Source organism: Carcharhinus amblyrhynchos, chromosome 4, assembly GCF_965287045.1.
Source record: "Carcharhinus amblyrhynchos chromosome 4, sCarAmb.v2.hapA, whole genome shotgun sequence".
Taxonomy (NCBI): domain Eukaryota; kingdom Metazoa; phylum Chordata; class Chondrichthyes; order Carcharhiniformes; family Carcharhinidae; genus Carcharhinus; species Carcharhinus amblyrhynchos.
The window spans coordinates 74,368,663-74,387,749 of NC_137327.1; the positions used below are offsets into that span (position 1 = coordinate 74,368,663).

The following is a 19,087-nucleotide window of genomic DNA, read 5'->3' on the forward strand; positions in this document are numbered from 1 at the left end:
TTGAGGTAGTAACAAATTTCAAATGAGGGTAATGCTGATTATGTACATGGACTTTCAGAAAGCATGCAACACAGTGCTACATAACAGACTCGTGAGAAAGGTTATCACTCGTTGAACAAAAGGAACAGTAGCAATATTGATACAAAATTGGCTGAATAATAGGAATCATAAAGTAATGGTCCTTGGATATTTTTTGGGCTGGGGGAAGATTTGTTGTGTTTTTTTTCCCAGGAGTCAGTATTGGGACTCTTGCTTGTCTTGATATATACAGGGAATTTAAAAGTTCATAGACCATACAAAACTTGGAAGTATTGTGAGCAGTGAAAAGGACAGACAATTCCGTGGAGTGGGCAGATAGGTGGTAGATAAAGTTCAATGCAGAGAAGTGTGAGGTGATGAATTTTGATAGGAAGAATATGGAGATAATATAACTAAGGAATAAAATTCTTAAAGGGGTGCAGGAGCAGAGGGGCCTGGGTATATATGTTCACAGATCGTTCAATGTGACAGGAAAGGGGAGAGCAGTTAATAAAGTATATAGTATTCTGGGCTCATTAATAGGGCCATAAAGTACAAAAGCAAGGAGGTTATGCTGAATTTATAGAATACAATAGTTAGACCTAACTGGAATATTGTGCAGTTTGGGTCCCACATTATAGGAAGGCTGTGAACACATCGGAGAGAGTGCAGAACAGATTTATAAGAATAGCTCCAGGGATCAGAAACTTGAGTTATAGGGATAGATTGGAGAAGCTGTGACTGTTCTCTTTGGAGGGAAGAAGGCTAAATGGAGATTTCACAGAGATGTTCAAAGTCATGAGGTGGCTGGTCAGACTAGATAAGGAGAAATTGCTCCCATGGGTAAAAGGATCAAGAATGAGGGGGCACAGATTTAAAATGATTTGCAAAAGAAGCAAATGAGATGTGAGAAAAAAACTTCACACAATTAATGGTTCAGTTTTGGAATACACTGCCTGAAAGCATGGTGGAGGCTGGTTTAATGGAGACATTCAAGAGGGCATTGAATGATTACTTGAGTAGAAACAATGTGCTGTGGTACAGGGAAAAGGCAAGGGAATGACACTAAGCCATGATGCTTGTTTTTTTTAATTCATTCATGGGACAAGAGCATCGCTGACTGGCTGGCATTTATTACCCAAACCTAGGTGCCCGAGAGTGGTTGAGAATCAACCACATTGCTGTGGCTCTGGAGTCACATGTAGGCCAGACCAGGTAACAATGGCAGATTTCCTTCCCTAAAGGGCATTAGTGAATTAGATGAGTTTTTCTGACAATCAACAATAGTTTTATAGTCATCAGTAGATTCTTAATACAAGATTTTTTTTATTGAATTCACATGCCACCATCTGCCATGGCAGGATTTGAACCTGGGTCCCCAGATCAGTAGCTGAGTTTTTGGATTAATAGTTTCGTGATGAGATCAATAAACCATTGCCTCCCTGATGTTTGGCGAGCCAATGCAGACATAATAGGCCAAATGGCCTTATGTGCCATAACAATTCTGTAATACTATGAAGACCACCTACCATACTCCCAGGGCTGCTGCAGCCAAGCCCTAGCCTCCTCTCGGCAATTCTGTAACATCAACTTGTATTCATACAGAATCTTTAATCTAATAAAATGTGCCTAGCCACTTAAAGTTAATTAAATTTAATTCGCTGCTGAAGACTATGCATCCTTCCCCCCTAATAAATACGAAATTGCTGAAAACAGAAAATCAGCTTGACCCAGGAGTGTAAAGCAGGAACTCTACCAAAGGACCAATGTTAGTGAAAAATCCAAGCTGGATCCTGTAGGGTGGTTTTGAACCAATTGATATCTATCTCTGCAGCACCTGCCAGTGTTGTATTCCCTCTGAGAGCCTCTACTTCTCCATTTCTGTCATTCTATGTTTACATTTTGCACCATTACAGCTGATGACGCTTTACTCATCTTCCTAAATCCCACAACTTCACTATTTATCTCCTCACCACTAAAGTGATAAATGTAAGTGGATTAATTGCAACTGATAGTTCCTTATTTTATTTTACAAGTAGGCTAGTAAGACAATTGTTCAGAGAAATGATGTTCCCTAATTTGTTTATGGTCCATAATATGGACTTATGTTTTGTAAGTTCTAAAATTGGCCTGTGGGAAACTTCTTCTAAAGCGTTGATTCTTGTTGTTACCAAAGTGATACTCAGAATACAAGACAGGGAGATTTTCTGTACAAAGAACCCAGGATGTGCAAAAGTTTGGCAGGTGTATTGTGCTAATTCTGAAGATGAAAATTGTTGCAGTTAAGTTTAGGGATAAAAGCCAGGATTTTATCAGCACGCCTGCCTTGATTCGAGGTTCGGAGAACAAAATTCTCCATTGGCCTTGGGCGGGTTCATACGAACCTTGGGCGGACGTGCTGATAAAATTCTGCCCAAAGTGTTGATTTCTTTGTGAAATGAATTGGAAGCATTTTTACGCAGGATGGATGAGGATCTGTGTTGGTGCTTATACTTTGAATTGTTTTGTCTTTGTGTGCCTGGGAAGAATTTCCTTCTGTTAGAATATGATTATAGGGAGCATTTACATTTGGGAAAGCATTTTCTCTCATATAGTTGGCAAATAATGAAATTTGGAATGAAATAAAGTAATTCAACAAAAAGAAAAAATATAACTAGACAGTGAGAGAGAAGAAAAGGCAGTTAACCGACAACAGAGAAAAAACTGGTGTATGAGCATAAAATTGGTCTTTGCTCAAAGTGTGAAACAAGCAATAGTGAATCAACAGTAGTGAATCAATCACACTGTACACAATTTCCTTTCAATTGAAGTCAATGGAAAATAATGTCATACATGATAAAGTAGAGGCTGCCCATTCATTGTCATTCATTTTACCTACTGTGCAAAGACCAATTTTACCCAGTGGTCTTCACAGTCACAAGTTGATGCTGGTCATGGTGTGGATCAAATTCAAAACAGACTTAAGAATTATTATTATAAAGGTATATATGGGAAGAACGATTAGCCATGATGCACATAAATGTGAGAATAATGATGTAATGAAATCATCTATAATATTTGCTACTGGATCATATGATTTTGATTTGATTTCATTTATTAATGTCACATGTATTAGTATACAGTTTTGCTTCTTGCATGCTATACAGACAAAGCATAAAGTTGCCATGGGTATATATATTACCATGGGTTTGCTATATCTCTGGATGGTAGGAGTGAGTGAAAGTGCACAAAACCTGAACTTCCAGTAGAAATGCATCATAGTTCTAAAGTTCTTTAATATTCCACTGAATTTGTTGATATCCATTAAAGGAATTGCTAATGTTTTAATGACTTCATCTAGTATTGTAGCCAGTTTTATGAAATATATCAAATAAAATTTCTCATTTCAAGCAGAGTGATCTTCATACAGAGCACCATAATATACATGATATAATGTAAATAAATTTTCGCAACCTAACTTGTAATAATTCTTGTTCACCAATTAAGGGAAAAACAAGAACATGTTAATTTAGAGGTAAATAAAATTTAGAGGTAGAGAGACTTGCAGCCAGTTGCTGCAGTCAACTTCCTAGGCGGCTCTGGAACAGCAACTCCTGCATACCAGGTTGATTCCCCATTGCTGCTCCCTGATTGTTTCCCAGATCATGCGACCCTTATTCTACAAACTGATCCTTAAAAGGACAATCAACACATCCCCCTCTCATACAAATGTCAATACTCAATTTACACAGTCCAGATAATTAAGCATTTAGTACATGCATCCAGTCCATTATAACTCCACCAACAGAGGTGGTTCCTGATTCTTCAAGCAGCAGAGTAACTCCTCTGTCTGGGGTGCTTCAACTGGAATGTGGTCAGTAGAACCCACTATCACAGGTGTCTCTTCAGGCACAGGCGTCTCAGTTGCATCTGTTTCCATGGGGACTTCAGTTTCACCTTTAACAGGATGATCTGTTAAAGTACTTTAATGCTAACAACTTTCTTGATGGCAATATAGCTCCTGATGGCAGTATAGGCCGCTGGCGCAACTCTCACTCTCTCAAATGGTCTTTGTGCTTCCAGACATCCTTCCTTCTACATCCACTTGATAAGTTTTGAATACAACGATTTCAGGGACCCAACTCAGACCAGTTCCAAAATTCCTCACATACGTGGCTTCATCCACGGAAAATGACTGTGTTGACGTCATGAATCATGATTTGGCTGGCCTCTACTCTCCCTGGCAAATTTAGGGGCATGAGGTTCAGCCACGTTCTGAGACAATGGTTCATTAACAACTCTGCTGCTGGGTCTCCCGTTGTTGCATTTGGAGTGGTCCTATAGCCTAGAAAGAATCATGAGATTTGGGTCTCCAGGCTCCCTCCTGACTTCTTCTTTGGGCCAGAACTAAGGGTTTGGAAGGCTCATTCATCTAGTCCATTGGATCCTGGCTGGTAAGATGCAGTCTTACTGTTCTTGACACCATGGAAGATAGTGAAGTTCTGAAACTCAGCATTCATGAAGGCAGTTGCATCATAAGACACAATGGGACGAATTTTCCCATTCCACCTGCTTCGGGAATCGCAGCAGACGAGAGGCAGATCATGGAAAGGTCCATTGACCTTAGGTGGGATTTTTCGATTTCAGGATGAGTGCAGATGGAAAATCTTGCCCTATGACTTCAGGTACTCTCTGGGTGAAAAAACATTGGCTATTTTTCATCTGTGGCATGTAAGGTCGGATTCTTCACCTCAGACACTTCCATTCACTTTGGATATGCATCAACACGGGGGAAAACGATTGTGCCCATAAATGGACCAACATAATCAATATGGGCTCATACCCATGGCCAACTAGGCCACTCCCAAGGGTGCACTGGAGCTGCAGCAGGCAACCTTTGTTGCAATTGGCACTGTTCACAGTGCTTGACTAAGCTCTTAATGTCAGCATCAATGCAAGACCACCAGACATAACTCCTGGCAAGCATCTTCATCTTAGATATATCCGAATGGGCACTGTGTAATTCAGCTAGGGGCAACTCTCTTCCTGGTATACTTACTCCCCAAAGTATGCCACCTTGGCAATCAATTCAATGTGTTCATATAAAATGTGGTTTAATGTCTTCAGAAACTGACTTATTAGCCCAACCTATTAGGATCCTGGGCCTCACTTCAGACAGCAGTGGATCCCAACTGGTCCGGTACTTGATCTGTTTCTCTGAAACTGGCAACATGTCCAAGAAATTCAATGCCATGATCAATTTCGGGTACCTGGGAGAGGTGCAACACTCTCTTGCAAAGGTAAATGGCTAAGTGCATCCATATTCACTATATGTGTTCCAGGCCCGTGCTTGAAGGTATATGGAGAGAATTAACGCCCAACGCTGAATTCTTACCAATGCGATTGGCGGAATAGCTTTGTCTTCTTTATAAAGACCCAAAAGCAGTTTATAATCAGAAACAATAGTAACATGCATATCCTACAAATACCAGTGGAATTTCTTGACACCAAAAAACTATTGACAATTCCTCTTTGTCAGTACTCTTTCTCGGCTTCTGAGAGGGTACTCAAGATATACTCTATTGGCCTTTCAGATCCATTGTCTATTTCACACTGCACCAATTCCATATGGAGGGGCATCGCAGGTTAACACCATTTTCTTAAAGGGGTTGCAATATATTAACAAGTTTGAAGAATGCAGCGGTTGCTCTATTCTGTTAAAAGCTACTTTCTGGTGTGCCTTCCAAAACCAACTCTAGTGCTTCTTTAGCACATGCAAGGGAGCCAGTAATGTTAACAAATTCGAGGCCAGGTATGTTTTTGGAGGCCAGCTCCATGAAGTGTAATCCATGTATATCTACATGGTAACCTAGTTAGGCTACCTTGGTGGCATAAAAGTATATTTCTCCTTTTTGAGGTGAGCTCCAACCTTTTGAAAACTCTTTAACATCTTGTCTAAGTTAGTTGGGTACTCAGCTTCTGTCGATCCAGTTAAGAGAACATCATCAAGGTATATGGTAACTTGCGGTAGCCCTTGCACAGATTTTCCATGAAAAATAGCACCTGCTGATGACACCCCAAAAAGCAGATGCATATATTGAAACAAACCTTAGCATGACATAGCTTTGCGAAGCACTGTCTAATTCAAGTTGCTGATATGCGTGACACATGTCCAGCTTTGAATAAGATTGACTTCTGGCCAGCTTTACATACAGGTCTTCAATCTTCAGGATTGAATATTTATCCAATTTGGCAATCTGATTAACTGTTAACTTGTAGTCCTTGCAAATTGGGATGATCTTGTCTGGCTTCAACAAGGGGATTAACAGTGCAGCCCTTTCCGCAAACTGAACTAGCTGAATAATGTACAGTTCTTCCAATCTCTTTAATTCAGTATCTACCTTTTCTCATAAGGCATATGGTACTGGTTTTGCCCTAAAAAATTAAGGGAATCGTCTCTGGATCCACATAGAACTTTGCCTGCAAGCCCTTTATCTTGTCTAAATTATCACTGAGATACTCTCATATTCCTTCATCAGTTTAAGCAATACTTCTTTCCGCATTTGGAAAATCTCAGTCTAATATAATTTGACTTCACAGAAGGCTTTGTCCTTCACTAGACACTATTATTACTGGGAACTGGGCAAAGTTTACGGTGTGTTATGTGGCCATTATTAAAGCTTTAAAGTTAATTTATTAGTGTCACGAGGCTTACATTAACACTGCAATGAAATAACTATGAAAATCTCCTCATCACCACACTCCAGCGCCTGATCAGGTGCACTGGAGGAGAATTTAACAAGGCCAATTCACCTAACCAGCACGTTTTTTGGACAATGGGAGGAAACTGGAGTACCCAGAGGAAACCCACACAGACACGGGAAGAACATGCAGATTCCGCACAGACAGTGATCCAAGCCAGGAATCAAACTGGGTCCCTAGCGCTATGAGGGAGCAGTGTTAACCTCTGTGCCACCATGCTGCCAATATTTTTATGGCTTCTCCTGTGTACATTGTTAACTTTGCTGCAATAATCTTTAAAATCAATGGCTCATCTCTTCTCTCAAGTACCAAAACATATGTTGTCCTATCATCATAGCAGATGCCCTAGTGTCTACTTTCATCTTAAGAGGCTTTCCATTTCCATTTACCAAGAGTATTAGGTAATGGGGGCAATCTTGCCCTCTTTCACATTAAACAGAGCATGAACATCTAAATTGTTGGTGCTAACTTCTTCTATGTTATATCCTTGTAACATTCTACTTAATTGGTACTAGATAGACTTGACTTGATTTTGCACCAATGCCTTAAAAGGTGTTTTCTGTGACAGCTGGATAATGTACAGTTCTTCCAATCTTTTTAATTCAGTGTTTACGTTTCCTCATAAGGCATATGGTACAGGTCTTGCCCTAAAAAATTAGGGAATTGTCTCTGGATCCACACAGAACTTTGCCTGCAAGCCCTTTATCTTGCCTAAGTTATCACTGAAGACACTCTCATATTTCTTCATCAGTTTGAGCAATCCTTGTTTCCACACTTGGAAACCACATTTTATAACCACACTATATCTGCAGAATTCAGGGGAGTGGTTACACCCAGAGTGGTACTTTCAATCTACTTCAATCTTTGATGATTGATTTCCTCTTCTAAATTTTCTTGTTTTATTTGCTGCTGAATTATTTTCCTGTTTCGCTACAATGTGACTGATCTTACCAAAAATTGAAGTGCCAAACGAGCTTGAAAATGGGAGAGTTTCAGGACTGTTTTTTTGGCAAGAGAAAAGATCAAATCTTATGACACTGAGAGAAAAACAAATGAGGCAAAGTGTGATTGTCACCAGTAGAGGGTGTCAACAGTTGTGCATGAACCTGATCTCCCAGTGCACAGTGACAAGAGTACACAGTGCTTTGGGGAAACTGACATTCCCCCACTCCCACAAACATCACACTCCCACCAGCCCCCCAATTACCACTCCGATACTGCCTCCCTTTCAGCTGATCGCCATCCCCGCTCAACCCCCTCCAGCCAATCGCCACTCCTGTTCACCCCCCCTCCAAGCTGATCGCTGCCCCCGTTCAACTCCCTGAGTCGATCACTGTCCCCATTCACCCACCCCCTCGTTCCCCCCACCACCATTCAATCACTGCCCTGATGATCCCCAATGCAGAGTGCGCAACCACCACATGCTGCCTCTCCTTTAGGCTCTGTCCTTCCCAAGGCCCTGCCAGGGTGCCTAGTGGGCATTGCCAGGGTGGGACTCGCAATGAGCACTGCCTGTCCCTGCCCCCAACCATGTGGGTAGCCTCAATCCCTCTGGTCCCATCAGCAAGGCTATCACATCTGATCCCCATTGTTCCTTGCCAGTGAGGACCTTCATCGGTGAGGCTGTTCAAGCAAGTGAGCCTGTGCAATTGTGTTATAGATTCACAAATATTTAAATCAGCTAATGAATATCAAAATCAGCCTCGCGCCTGGGAAGGATACAAGGCTGATTACACCTGAAGATTGACGGCAGATCGAGAGAGGCGAGAAACCAGTGCAACCGCCGTTGTTTGCCTTTTGCAATCTTACCGGCTCACCAAACCACAACGACTGACCAGTGAGACAAGGCCTACATCTTTGTTTTTTGCACCACTGCTGACTATGGGCTCCCACCCTAACTGGTGAACGGTGCCATCTTGCACGCTTTGCATCTCTTGTGCATCCTTTTTTGCGCTCTCCATTGCCTGCACTATTTCCAAAGCTCACTTAAAATTTATATCCGCCTTTGCTAATAACTTCCGTTAGCCTCTTTATTCACCCAGCAGACTAATTCATCTTGCAGCATATCAATCAAAGTGGCTCCAAAATCACATTGCTCTGAGATTTGCTTCAATTTGGTGATATAGGTGGCAATAGTTTCCTCTGGGACTCTCCCCATTGAACTTCAGTGGCACAGTAGTTAGCATAGCTGCCTAACAGTGGAACATTGGTTAGCACTGCTGCCTCACGGCACCAGAGACCCTAGTTGAATTCCAGCCTCAGGTCGCAGTCTGTGCGGAGCTTGAACATTCTCCCCCGGTCCTCACAGTTTCCTCCAGGTGGTCCAGTTCCCTCCCATACCAATGATGTACAGGTTAGGTTGATTGACCTTGGTGTCGGGGGCTGGCATGGTATTTACATGGCATCCCATGTAAATGTAGAGTAGGGCCTCTTAAGGATCAACAAGATCATCTATGTGTGGATCCAAAAAAGATGGGTGAGATCCTAAATGAATATTTCTCATCAATATCTACTGTTGAGAAAAGCATGGATGTTAGGGAACTTGGAGAAATAAAAAGTGATGTCTTGAGGGGTGTACGTATTACAGAGGAGGAGGTGCTGGAAGTCCTAATGCACATCAAGGTAGATAAATCCGCGGGACCTGACGAAGTGTATCCCAGGACATAGTGGGAGGCTAGGGAGGAAATTGCAGGTCCCCTAGCAAAGATATTTGAATCAGCATAAGTCACAGGTGAAGTGCCTGAAGATTGGAGAGTGTCAAATGTTGTGCCTTTGTTTAAAAGGGGCTACAGGAAAAAGCCTGGGGACTACAGGCTAATGAGCCTCATATCTATGGTGGGTAAGTTGTCGGAAGGTATTTTGAGAGACAGGATCTACAGGCATTTAGGACTGATTAGGGACTGTCAGCATGGCTTTGAAAGTGGAAAATCATGTCTCACAAATTTGATTGAGTTTTGTGAAGGAGTAACCAAGAAGGTAGATAAGGGCAGTGTAGTTGATGTTATCTGCATGGATTTTAGCAAGGCCTTTGATAAGGTACCACATGGTAGGTTGTTGCATAACATTAAATCTCATGGGATCCAGGGTGAGGTAGCTAAATGGATACAAAATTGGCTTGATGATAGAAGCCAGAGCATGGATGTAGAGGGTTGTTTTTCAAACTGAAGACCTGTCATCAGCAGTGTGCCTCAGGGCTGGGCCCACTGTTATTTGTCATTTCTATTAATGATTTGGATGAGAATATGGGAGACGTGGTTAGTAAGCTTGCAGATGACACCAAAATTGGTAGCATAGTAGACATTGAAGAAGGTTATCTTGGATTGCAATGGGATCTTGATCATTTGGGCCAGTGAGCTGATAAATGGCAGATGGAGTTTAATTTAGATAAATGAGAGGGATGTATTTTGGTAGATTGAATCGGAGCAGGACTTACTCAATTAATGGTAGGGGGTTGGGGAGAGTTACAGAACAAAGGGATCTAGGAGTACAGATTCATAGCTCCTTGAAAGTAGAGTCACAGGTGGACAGAGTGGTGAAGATGGCATTCAGTATGCTTGGTTTCATTAGTCAGAACATTGAATACAGGAGTTGGGACGTCTTGTTGAAGTTGTACAAGACATTGGTAAGGCCACACTTGGAATACTGTATGCAATTCTGGTCACCCTTTTATAGAAAGAATATTATTAAACTAGAAAGAGTGCAGAAGAGATTTACTAGGATGCTACCGGGATTTGATGGTTTGAGTTATATGGAGAGGCTGGATAGACTGGGACTTTTTTCTCTGGACCGTAGAAGATCTTTGTAAGATCTGGGTGATCTTACAAAGGTCTGTTAAATAATGAGGGACACAGGTCAGCTAGATAGTCAATATCTTTTCCTAAAGGAAGGGGAGTCTACATCTAAAGGGCATAGGTTTAAGGTGAGAGGGGAGAGATACAAAATTGTCTAGAGCAGCAATTTTTTTTTCACACAGAGGGTGGAACAAGCTGCCAGAGGTAGCAGTAGAGTTGGGTACAATTTTGTCTTTTAAGAAGTGTTTAGACAGTTATATGGGTAAAATGGGTATACAGGGATATGGGCTAAATGCAGGCAATTGGGACTAGCTTAGGGGTTTTAAAAAATGGCAGCATGACAAGTTGGGCCAAAGGACATGTTTCCATGCTGTAAACCTCTATGACACTGCAGGGTGGTTGTGGGGGTTGCAGGGATGGGGTTTGGGTGGGATTGTTGTCGGTGCGGGGTTGATGGGCTTCATGACTCCTGCACTGTGAGGATTCTGTGACTCTATTTGATGATTCAATGGAAATATGACTTTACCAATTCAACAATCTTGCTGAATGACTTTGAGTCTGGTACTTGGGATTGTGAGACTGCTAATCAAATTGTAAGCCTGAATCCCAACCCGACTCAGGAGTGCCTATCACCTCCCCTCCTCTATTTCATTGGTCTTGAAAGTAATAGCCCCAAATGCGTTATGTCTTGTGTCCAGTCCTCCATGGAAACATCAAAAGAATCTTTCCATTCAAATGCCACATTTTTTCAATGATTCTTCTTTGTCTCAATTTAACTTCACTGGAAATTGTATACTCACAGTCTGTGGTTCAGTTTTACCCTCATCATCAATGCAACATTTCTGGTTCACCAGTTAAGGGAAAAGCAACAATATGTGTACAGTGGCTTCCAACCTGTGACTGCAGTGAGCACTCAAGAAGATTCTGGAACAGCAAGCCCTATTTATCATGCCACTCCCAGATTGGTTTCCCCAAAACATGTAACCTTTACTTTGCTGAGTGATCCTTAAAGGGAAAATCACCACATAACTCAAAAAGATACTATCATATCTAAAATGTATCTTATAATATAGAGTGTATTGTGGGGTTAACTGTAATATATTGGATGCTTCATTATATCATGTGCAATGATCTAAAACAACCACAACCCCATTATTAAAATCCAAGGGGGGATTATCCAGAAACCGAACTGGACCAGTCATATAAATACTGTGGTAACAACTGTCCATGTTCAAATGCAGCAAGATCTGGATAATGTTCAAGCTTGGGCTGATAAAGAGCAAGTAACACTCATGCCATACAAGTGCCTAGCAATGGACCATCTCCGACAAGAAATAGTGCAAACATCACCCCTTGATATTCAATAACATTACATTGCTGAATTCCCCACTATCAACATCCTGAAGGGTTAATTTGACCAGAAACTGAACTGGAGCAGCCAAATAAATACTGTGGCTTCAAGAGCAGGTCAGAGGCTAGAAATTTTGCAGTGAATAATTCACCTCCTGACTTCCCAAAGTCTGTCCACTATCCACAACACACAAGTCAGGAGCAGAGTGGAATACTCTCCACTTGCTTGGATGAGCACAGTTCCAACAACACAAGTTCAGCATCAAGCAGGGCAAGGCAGCCTAACTGAGTGGCACCCTATCCAGCTCTTTCAACATTCACTTCCTGCACAATTGGTGCACAGCAGCAGCATTTAAGAAATGCACGGCAGCAACTTAACAAGTCTCTTCAATAGCACCTTCCAAACCCGTGACCTCTACACCTAGAAGGACAAGGGGACCAGATTCATGGGAACACCACCATTTGTAACATTGCCTCCAAGCCAAACACCATCCTGACTTGGAAATATATTACTGTTTCTGTACTGTTACTGGGACAAAATCCTGAAATGCCCTGCCTAACAGCACTGTTGGTGTACCAACACCACATAGATTCCAGTGGTTTAAGAAGAAAAGCTCACCACCAACTTACCAAGGAAAATTAGGGACGGGTGATAAAAGCTGGCTAAGCCACCCACATTTTGTGGAAGAATAAAACTATAGTTCATCTGGCAGGATTGATTTTACAAAATACTTCTCAATACTTAATCCATATTGTATTTATTATAACAAAGCTGATGGTATCACAAAATTTCACTAGAACCAAAATCCTAATTTAAAAAAATCATAGAATCAGTCATAACAAAATTATGTTACACTTAATCAGTGTAAATTGATGATGAAACAGCAAAAAGAATCACGAACGCCTGCAAAAATCCCATGTAATAAAAGGCTTCTCAGTCAAACTAAACTCAGACTTGATTATTTGATGGTAAATGACAGCACCAATACAATGTACTTCAAAACCGTGTTACATGTAGCAACATACTCACTTCTCATAGAATCCCTACAGTACAGAAGAGGCCATCTGGTGCGTTGACTCTGCATCAACTTTGACAGAATATTTTACCCACACCCTCTTCCCTAATCCTGGCCCTAATCCCTTAATATCATACAATTACCGTGGCTAATCCACCTAACCTACACATCTTGGGACAGTAAGGGGCAATTTAGCAAGGCCAACCCACCTGACTTTGGCCTGTGGGAGGAAGCAGGAGCACTCGGAGGAGATCCACACAGAGACAGGGAGAATGTGCAAATTCCACACAGTCACCCAAGGTCGGAATTCATCTCGGGTCCCTGGTGGTGTGAGGCAGCAGTGCTAACCATTGTGCAAACGTGCTACCAATGCTGAATCAGAAGGGTGTGGATTCAAGCCTCACTGTAAAGTCATGAGCATATAATCAAGGGGGACTCTTCAGCACGGTGCTGAGTCAGTACCAGATTACTGAAGCAGCGTTTTTTGATAAAACATAAAAATGAGGTCCCTCAACAAGGTTGTCATTAAAGACCCCATGACATTATTTCAAAGACTAATGAACTTTCCCTGCTACTTTTGTGGATATTTTCCCTAAAACAATATCACTAATCGCACTGATCACCGACTCACTTATATTGCTGAACCTTGTTTCTGGAATCTTGCTGTGCGCACATTGGAAGTCATGAGTCCTACATTGCAACAGTGACCACAGTCCAAAATTATTTAATTAGAGAACACTCTGGGATACAGCCGTTATATAAATGTAAGTCTTTCTGTGTTTCATATTCCCCATTTTCCAGATCCACTCTGTAACCTCACTCTGGGTGATGGATATTTTGAAATTGTTAATACAACATGGCTGCATGGAAACAATGAAACTTGTCCAAATGGATCAGAAATCTACGTTCCTCACCAGGGACCAAGTGAGCAATACTGGGAGTAAGTAAATGATGAGAGATAACTGCACCTATAATCTTCACAGCTGTACTAGTAGCTTCCTCTTGGAATTGGTAATTGGGTGAACATCCCATTTAATGAGTGAAAAGAAAAAATGCAGTAGTCACAGGGAAGTTGATAGTTTGGGGCACAGACAAATATTTCTCTAACTGTGATTCCCAAATGGCATATTGCCTCCTAAGTTAAAGCAGGTGCATGATATTCTGTGAGAACAGAAACAGCCAGAGGTTGTAGCCTATAATGGAACCAAAGGTATAGGGCACAATGTTACTAAACAAATTCTAACTGTCGAACAAGCAAGAAAATGGGAATTATTTGTGCCAGTTTTTTCAGCACAACACACAACAGAATCTTTTGACACTTGGTGCAATGAAAGACTCGCCATGCAATTTGTATCAGACTGTACCCTTCAGGTGCGTGACTTGCCCAAAGTGGTTTCAGCTATACAGCGTTAACATGGGAGATTTCCATATGAGCACTAACGATGGACACGCAGGCAATCATATCAGGAAGATGCCACCGCAAAGAGCCGCGCTAAGGTTCAAGGAGAGGGAGCTGGGCTGTCTGGTGGACACCGTGCAGGACAGGAGGACAATCTTCTACCCTGCAGATGGCCGATGACCCAGGGGTCGGGCCTGCATTGAGGTTTGGGAACCAATGTCTGCGACAGTGAGCACCTGTGCACTGGCACAGAGGACCAGCAATCAGTGCAGGAAGAAAATGAACAACCTCCTTCGGGCAGGAAAGGTGAGTGTCCATCCTGTTTTGGCATTGATTCCATCTGTCAGACTGAAATATCCACATTGATCCTCTCCCCTTGACACCTGTAGTCTTCCAGCACCCAACCCTTGCATGCTGAGGCACAGTCCCAACATAAGCTACCCAATTGCCCTACCGCCAACTCTCCTGGCCCTTCCAGCCATGAGTCTTTCAATCTATCTTTCTATCCCCGCATGATAAGATGACCCACAATCACCGGGAATCACAGAAGACCACAAGTGGGGTCCCCAAGCTGTGTCTCTCATTCCCTTTGAGCTGCGTACTCTGGAGTTGGTGGGGAGGGAGGGCTAGGAATGAAATGACAGCCAGGTCGGCGTGCAATATGGAAGTGAATATCTGCAAAACCTTTATTCGTGTTATTTCAACTACGTGGTTCAGTGCACAGATACTTGTCCCTCCCTTGCACTGAACCATGTGTTGTTTGTTGCAGGAAATGACCCCAATGCAACGAGCCTGCCTAGATCGCCGCCGCCACTGCTGCTCCTGCTACGAAGCCTCACAACAGCAGTGAAGATACTTTGGAGGAAGGCTCTGAGGAACCTTCAGAGGCCCGCACCATTCATTCAGCACAGGCATCAACAACACATTCCACCAGCACAGATACTATCCCCTCGGTGGGACATGTTCATAAGATTTCTGGGTCACTGTCAGGTGAGCACATCACAGCTGTGCTGCATATTGGGTGGCGATGGGAACATCCAGGGCCTCGGATGTGCAAAAGTCTGCCAGAGGCAAGGAATCAGTGGCTCCAGGACAGATGTCAGGCCGTTGGGACCCGTTATCATGAAGCTGCTGGAGATGCATCAGCAGAACTGAGGATTGAAGGAGGTTTGTCAGCAACACTGCAGCAACTGTAAGAATGTTTGGCGGATCCAGGCCAACACTGCAAGGTTGGCATCCACTGAGGAAATCCTGGGTCAGGCAAAGGCTGCCAAGGGTAGCAGGGTCAAAGGCATCCTGGAAACACAACTGGCCTTGGCTGAGGGTCTCGGAGGCATCCTGGAGAGACAGTAGGTAATGGCTGCGGGCCTTGATCGCATTGTCCAGTCTCAGATGGCTAATGCTGAGGAGCTCCAGAACGTGGCCCAGTTTCAGAGGGCCATTGATAAAGGTTCTCATACTATGGCGCAGACATAGTTGGACCTCCAGATTAGCAGAGACAGGTGACACTGTGACCTCACTTCAGCTGCCCCACCATCCCACAGAGTGTCCCAGGGGTCCATGGGCACTCCGAGGGAGGAGCAAGGGCTGGAGCCCATTCCAGAGCTTTTCACTCTGGGGATGCCAACCATCGCCAAACCTTCTGATTCCACCTTTCCTGCCACTGGTGCAATTCACAAGCAGTGGGATAAACAGGGAGACACGGCTACATCCGTGTCATCTGAAAGTCGACTGAGGCCCTCCAGGTCCAGCCTCCAGGGGACACCCCCCTCCCTCCCCCACTAATAGCATCACAGTCCACAGGGCACAGAACATAGAGGCCACACCCACTTTTGATGCGCATCCTGGGGGGTTCACCTATAACGGTAGGCCATGTAAGATTAAAAAGTTTTAGGATCACTAAGTGGGCATGAGTGAAGTAATCAGGATTAGATTAATAGGCACTATTAAGAATTACTCCTATCATTGCATTGTAAAATATATATATATATATATATATATAAGCACCCATAGCCCCATAGCTGTGACTAATCTTTTTGTGGGATGACCACAGGGATGACCATACCTGACACAGAGGCACAGAGCATTGTGCTGCACGATATGGGACTATGGGCCACACAGTATGCAATTCCCATTTTCCAGCATCTATTCCAGACCCCTGACTGCCGTGGTCTCAGGCCTCCCCATTGGCATCATCAGCCATGACTTCAGAGGGTAGCCCTCACCCCCCACGAGCCATCCCGGCAGCCTAGACTGGCTGTCAAACAATCCGAGGATGTCTGAGCTCCGAAGGATGTAGCTATAATGCATGCTACCCAGATATCATGCATACACATGCATGATGTTCATTCTGTGTCACACACAATCTGCACATTAATGAGGGTGGAACTCCTTCCTGTTGATGAAGCCAATGCCTGATTATGCAGAGACTGCAGGGCGACATGCGTACCATCTACACCCTTGCACATGTGGCATTCTGGCGATGACGGCAAAGCCTGCAGCCCGGGTATCCTTTTGCGCCTGGCCCATGTCAAAGTGGATGTAATTGACCACCTTCTTGACCAAGGCACCCATCACTTCGCAGATGCACTTGTGCCTGGAGGACTGTGAGACGCTGCAGATGCTTCCACTGGAGGTCTGGAAGGACCTGGAGGCATAGAAGTTGAGGGCTGCCATGACCTTCACTGCCACCAGTGGATGTCCTCTTGTCCTACAAGGTGTTAGATCAGCAAGGACATGACACAGGCACAGCACTGCGTCCTTACACACAGCATCTGTCAGCCCACTGAATGACATGCTGGTCCTGTACATTGTGGATCCCCATTTCCCCCATCCCCTGCCTCCCTCCCCCACAAGCCAATGCGCAGCAATGTCCTGGCCCCACTTCCTCCTAGGCTGGTCTTACTGTGGTGGATGTCTCCTCCTCCTCCTCAGCACCTACAAAATTGATCGTCATCTCTAGCATCTTTCTTGCCCCCAAGCCAAAATCTCTATTTATGCGTGGCTGAGGAGGGGGAGAGAGACATTGAGTAAGGTTATCCATCCCCGGCCCCTCACTGCTTCCCAGGAACCCACATCCCCATGTATTGGGTACTGGCAATTCGATACCATTACCAGTGCCGTGCACCATCTCAACGGGTTGCCCACCATTGACACATCTCACCAAGGCAGGCATGGAGAGCTTGCAGATGGCTGTGTAGGGGTCCCCATTGGCAACCCTAGAAGAATAGGCATGAGTGCATCCACCTGAATGTCTGGTGCAATGACTTCCAGGAATGGCTTACAGCTCAGGGAGACTGTGGAGAAATACCCTCAGAGTAGTACAAGATGGATTCCAAATTAAGGCAAAACTGCAAAGTCTATGCAGTATGAGGGGTCGTGTAAAACAGCTGCAGAACTCCCTTGATTGGGGCCATAGCTGCCAAACCTGATTCTTCTTACTGTTAGAGGGACCTGGGATGGAATGTTGCAGTCAGCCACAGATTCTATCCAGCAGACAGCTGGTAGAACAACCAGAACAATATTCCTAGGGTTGGTAGTCGATCTCATGTGAAACCATTTGCGGGTCAGTCAGCGGCTGGGGGAAGACACCCAACACAAGCCAGCAGTGACCTCCAATCTGAGCCCCTCCAAACACTTGCTCCCATGGAAACCCTCCATCCCACCCTGCAACATAGCAACAGCTGGAAATCCCCCTACCTTCCTGCACGCTAGGGGCTGGTGCTCAGTGGTACTCACCTCTTCACTTCACTTCATTACTGCTGTGCCTGGCCCATATTTTATGGACCACCTGTGATTTATCCCAGCATCAAATCATGCCGGAGAGATGGGAAACATCCAGAAAAGGGGAAATGGCAATGCCAAACTCACTAATGACATTGGAATCCATTCTAATGCATGCCATTAGGTTTCACACCCATTGGTTCACACCAAGAAAAAGTGGCAGGGAAGATAACAAACCACTTGATGCTGGGCTGGAGAATGATTTTTTGCATTGCATGTTATTTTCCAGCCTCATTACACTAATTAGCCAACGCAGTGGGGCAGTAAGATTGCGCCTATAGAGAGCAAATATGTTGTTATTCTTCAAGCAAAGTTCGGGCAACATTTTAAATGCTAAGATGAACAGATGTATTTATCTCAGATTACTCCAAGTACAGTTTAGGGAGGGTTTTTATAAATTTGGTGGAGAGAGAGAAGAAACAAAAAACAGCAGAGGGAGGCAGAAATGAGATCAGAGGACAGGGAGCAACAGCTGTAAAATTACAAATATCGCCAAAAGTGAGGAAAATTGCATAAGTGTGAAGGGGGAATTGAATTATGTGTATGCCAATGTCCATAGTGTAATTCACAAAGTTGGTGAGCTACTATGGCATATAAATGTATTTACAGGTAGATGGATCAACCAAAGCCAAAAATCAGTTCTTAATACAATGGGGCCAATTTTCCCAAAATAACTCTAAGTTTGTGTGAGGTGAGTTTTGACAATTTATAGCACTCTGTGAAATACAGAGTGTGCTGAGCCTCATCCTGCTGGAGAAGGCAGGAGCAGAGTGCTCAGGGGGCCATTAGGCATGTGCCAATCTTATCCTCCCCCAACAATCGCCAGCCCCGACCTCCAATGGCCGACTCCAATCTCTGATGTTCAGCTCCGTCCCCGATCACCAGCCTCCCCACCTCCCACTCCCCCGATGCAGAGCTCCCCCTTCCCTCCCCCATCTGGCTCACCCCCTGTCTGGCCCCGCCTCTCAGGCCCCACCCCCTTGGCACTA

The 19,087-nt window shown here is 43.9% G+C and overlaps 1 protein-coding gene across 1 annotated transcript in view; it reads left to right on the plus strand.

Moving 5' to 3' along the window:
- The window catches only part of LOC145342120 (sodium- and chloride-dependent neutral and basic amino acid transporter B(0+)-like), a 66,154-nt gene that overhangs the window by 15,322 nt on the left and 31,745 nt on the right, over positions 1 to 19,087 (plus strand). Inside the window, exon 5 of the mRNA XM_080187358.1 lies at positions 13,718 to 13,856. Within this exon, the coding sequence (XP_080043484.1) occupies positions 13,718 to 13,856 (139 nt within the window). The remainder of the gene's footprint in view (positions 1 to 13,717; positions 13,857 to 19,087) is intronic.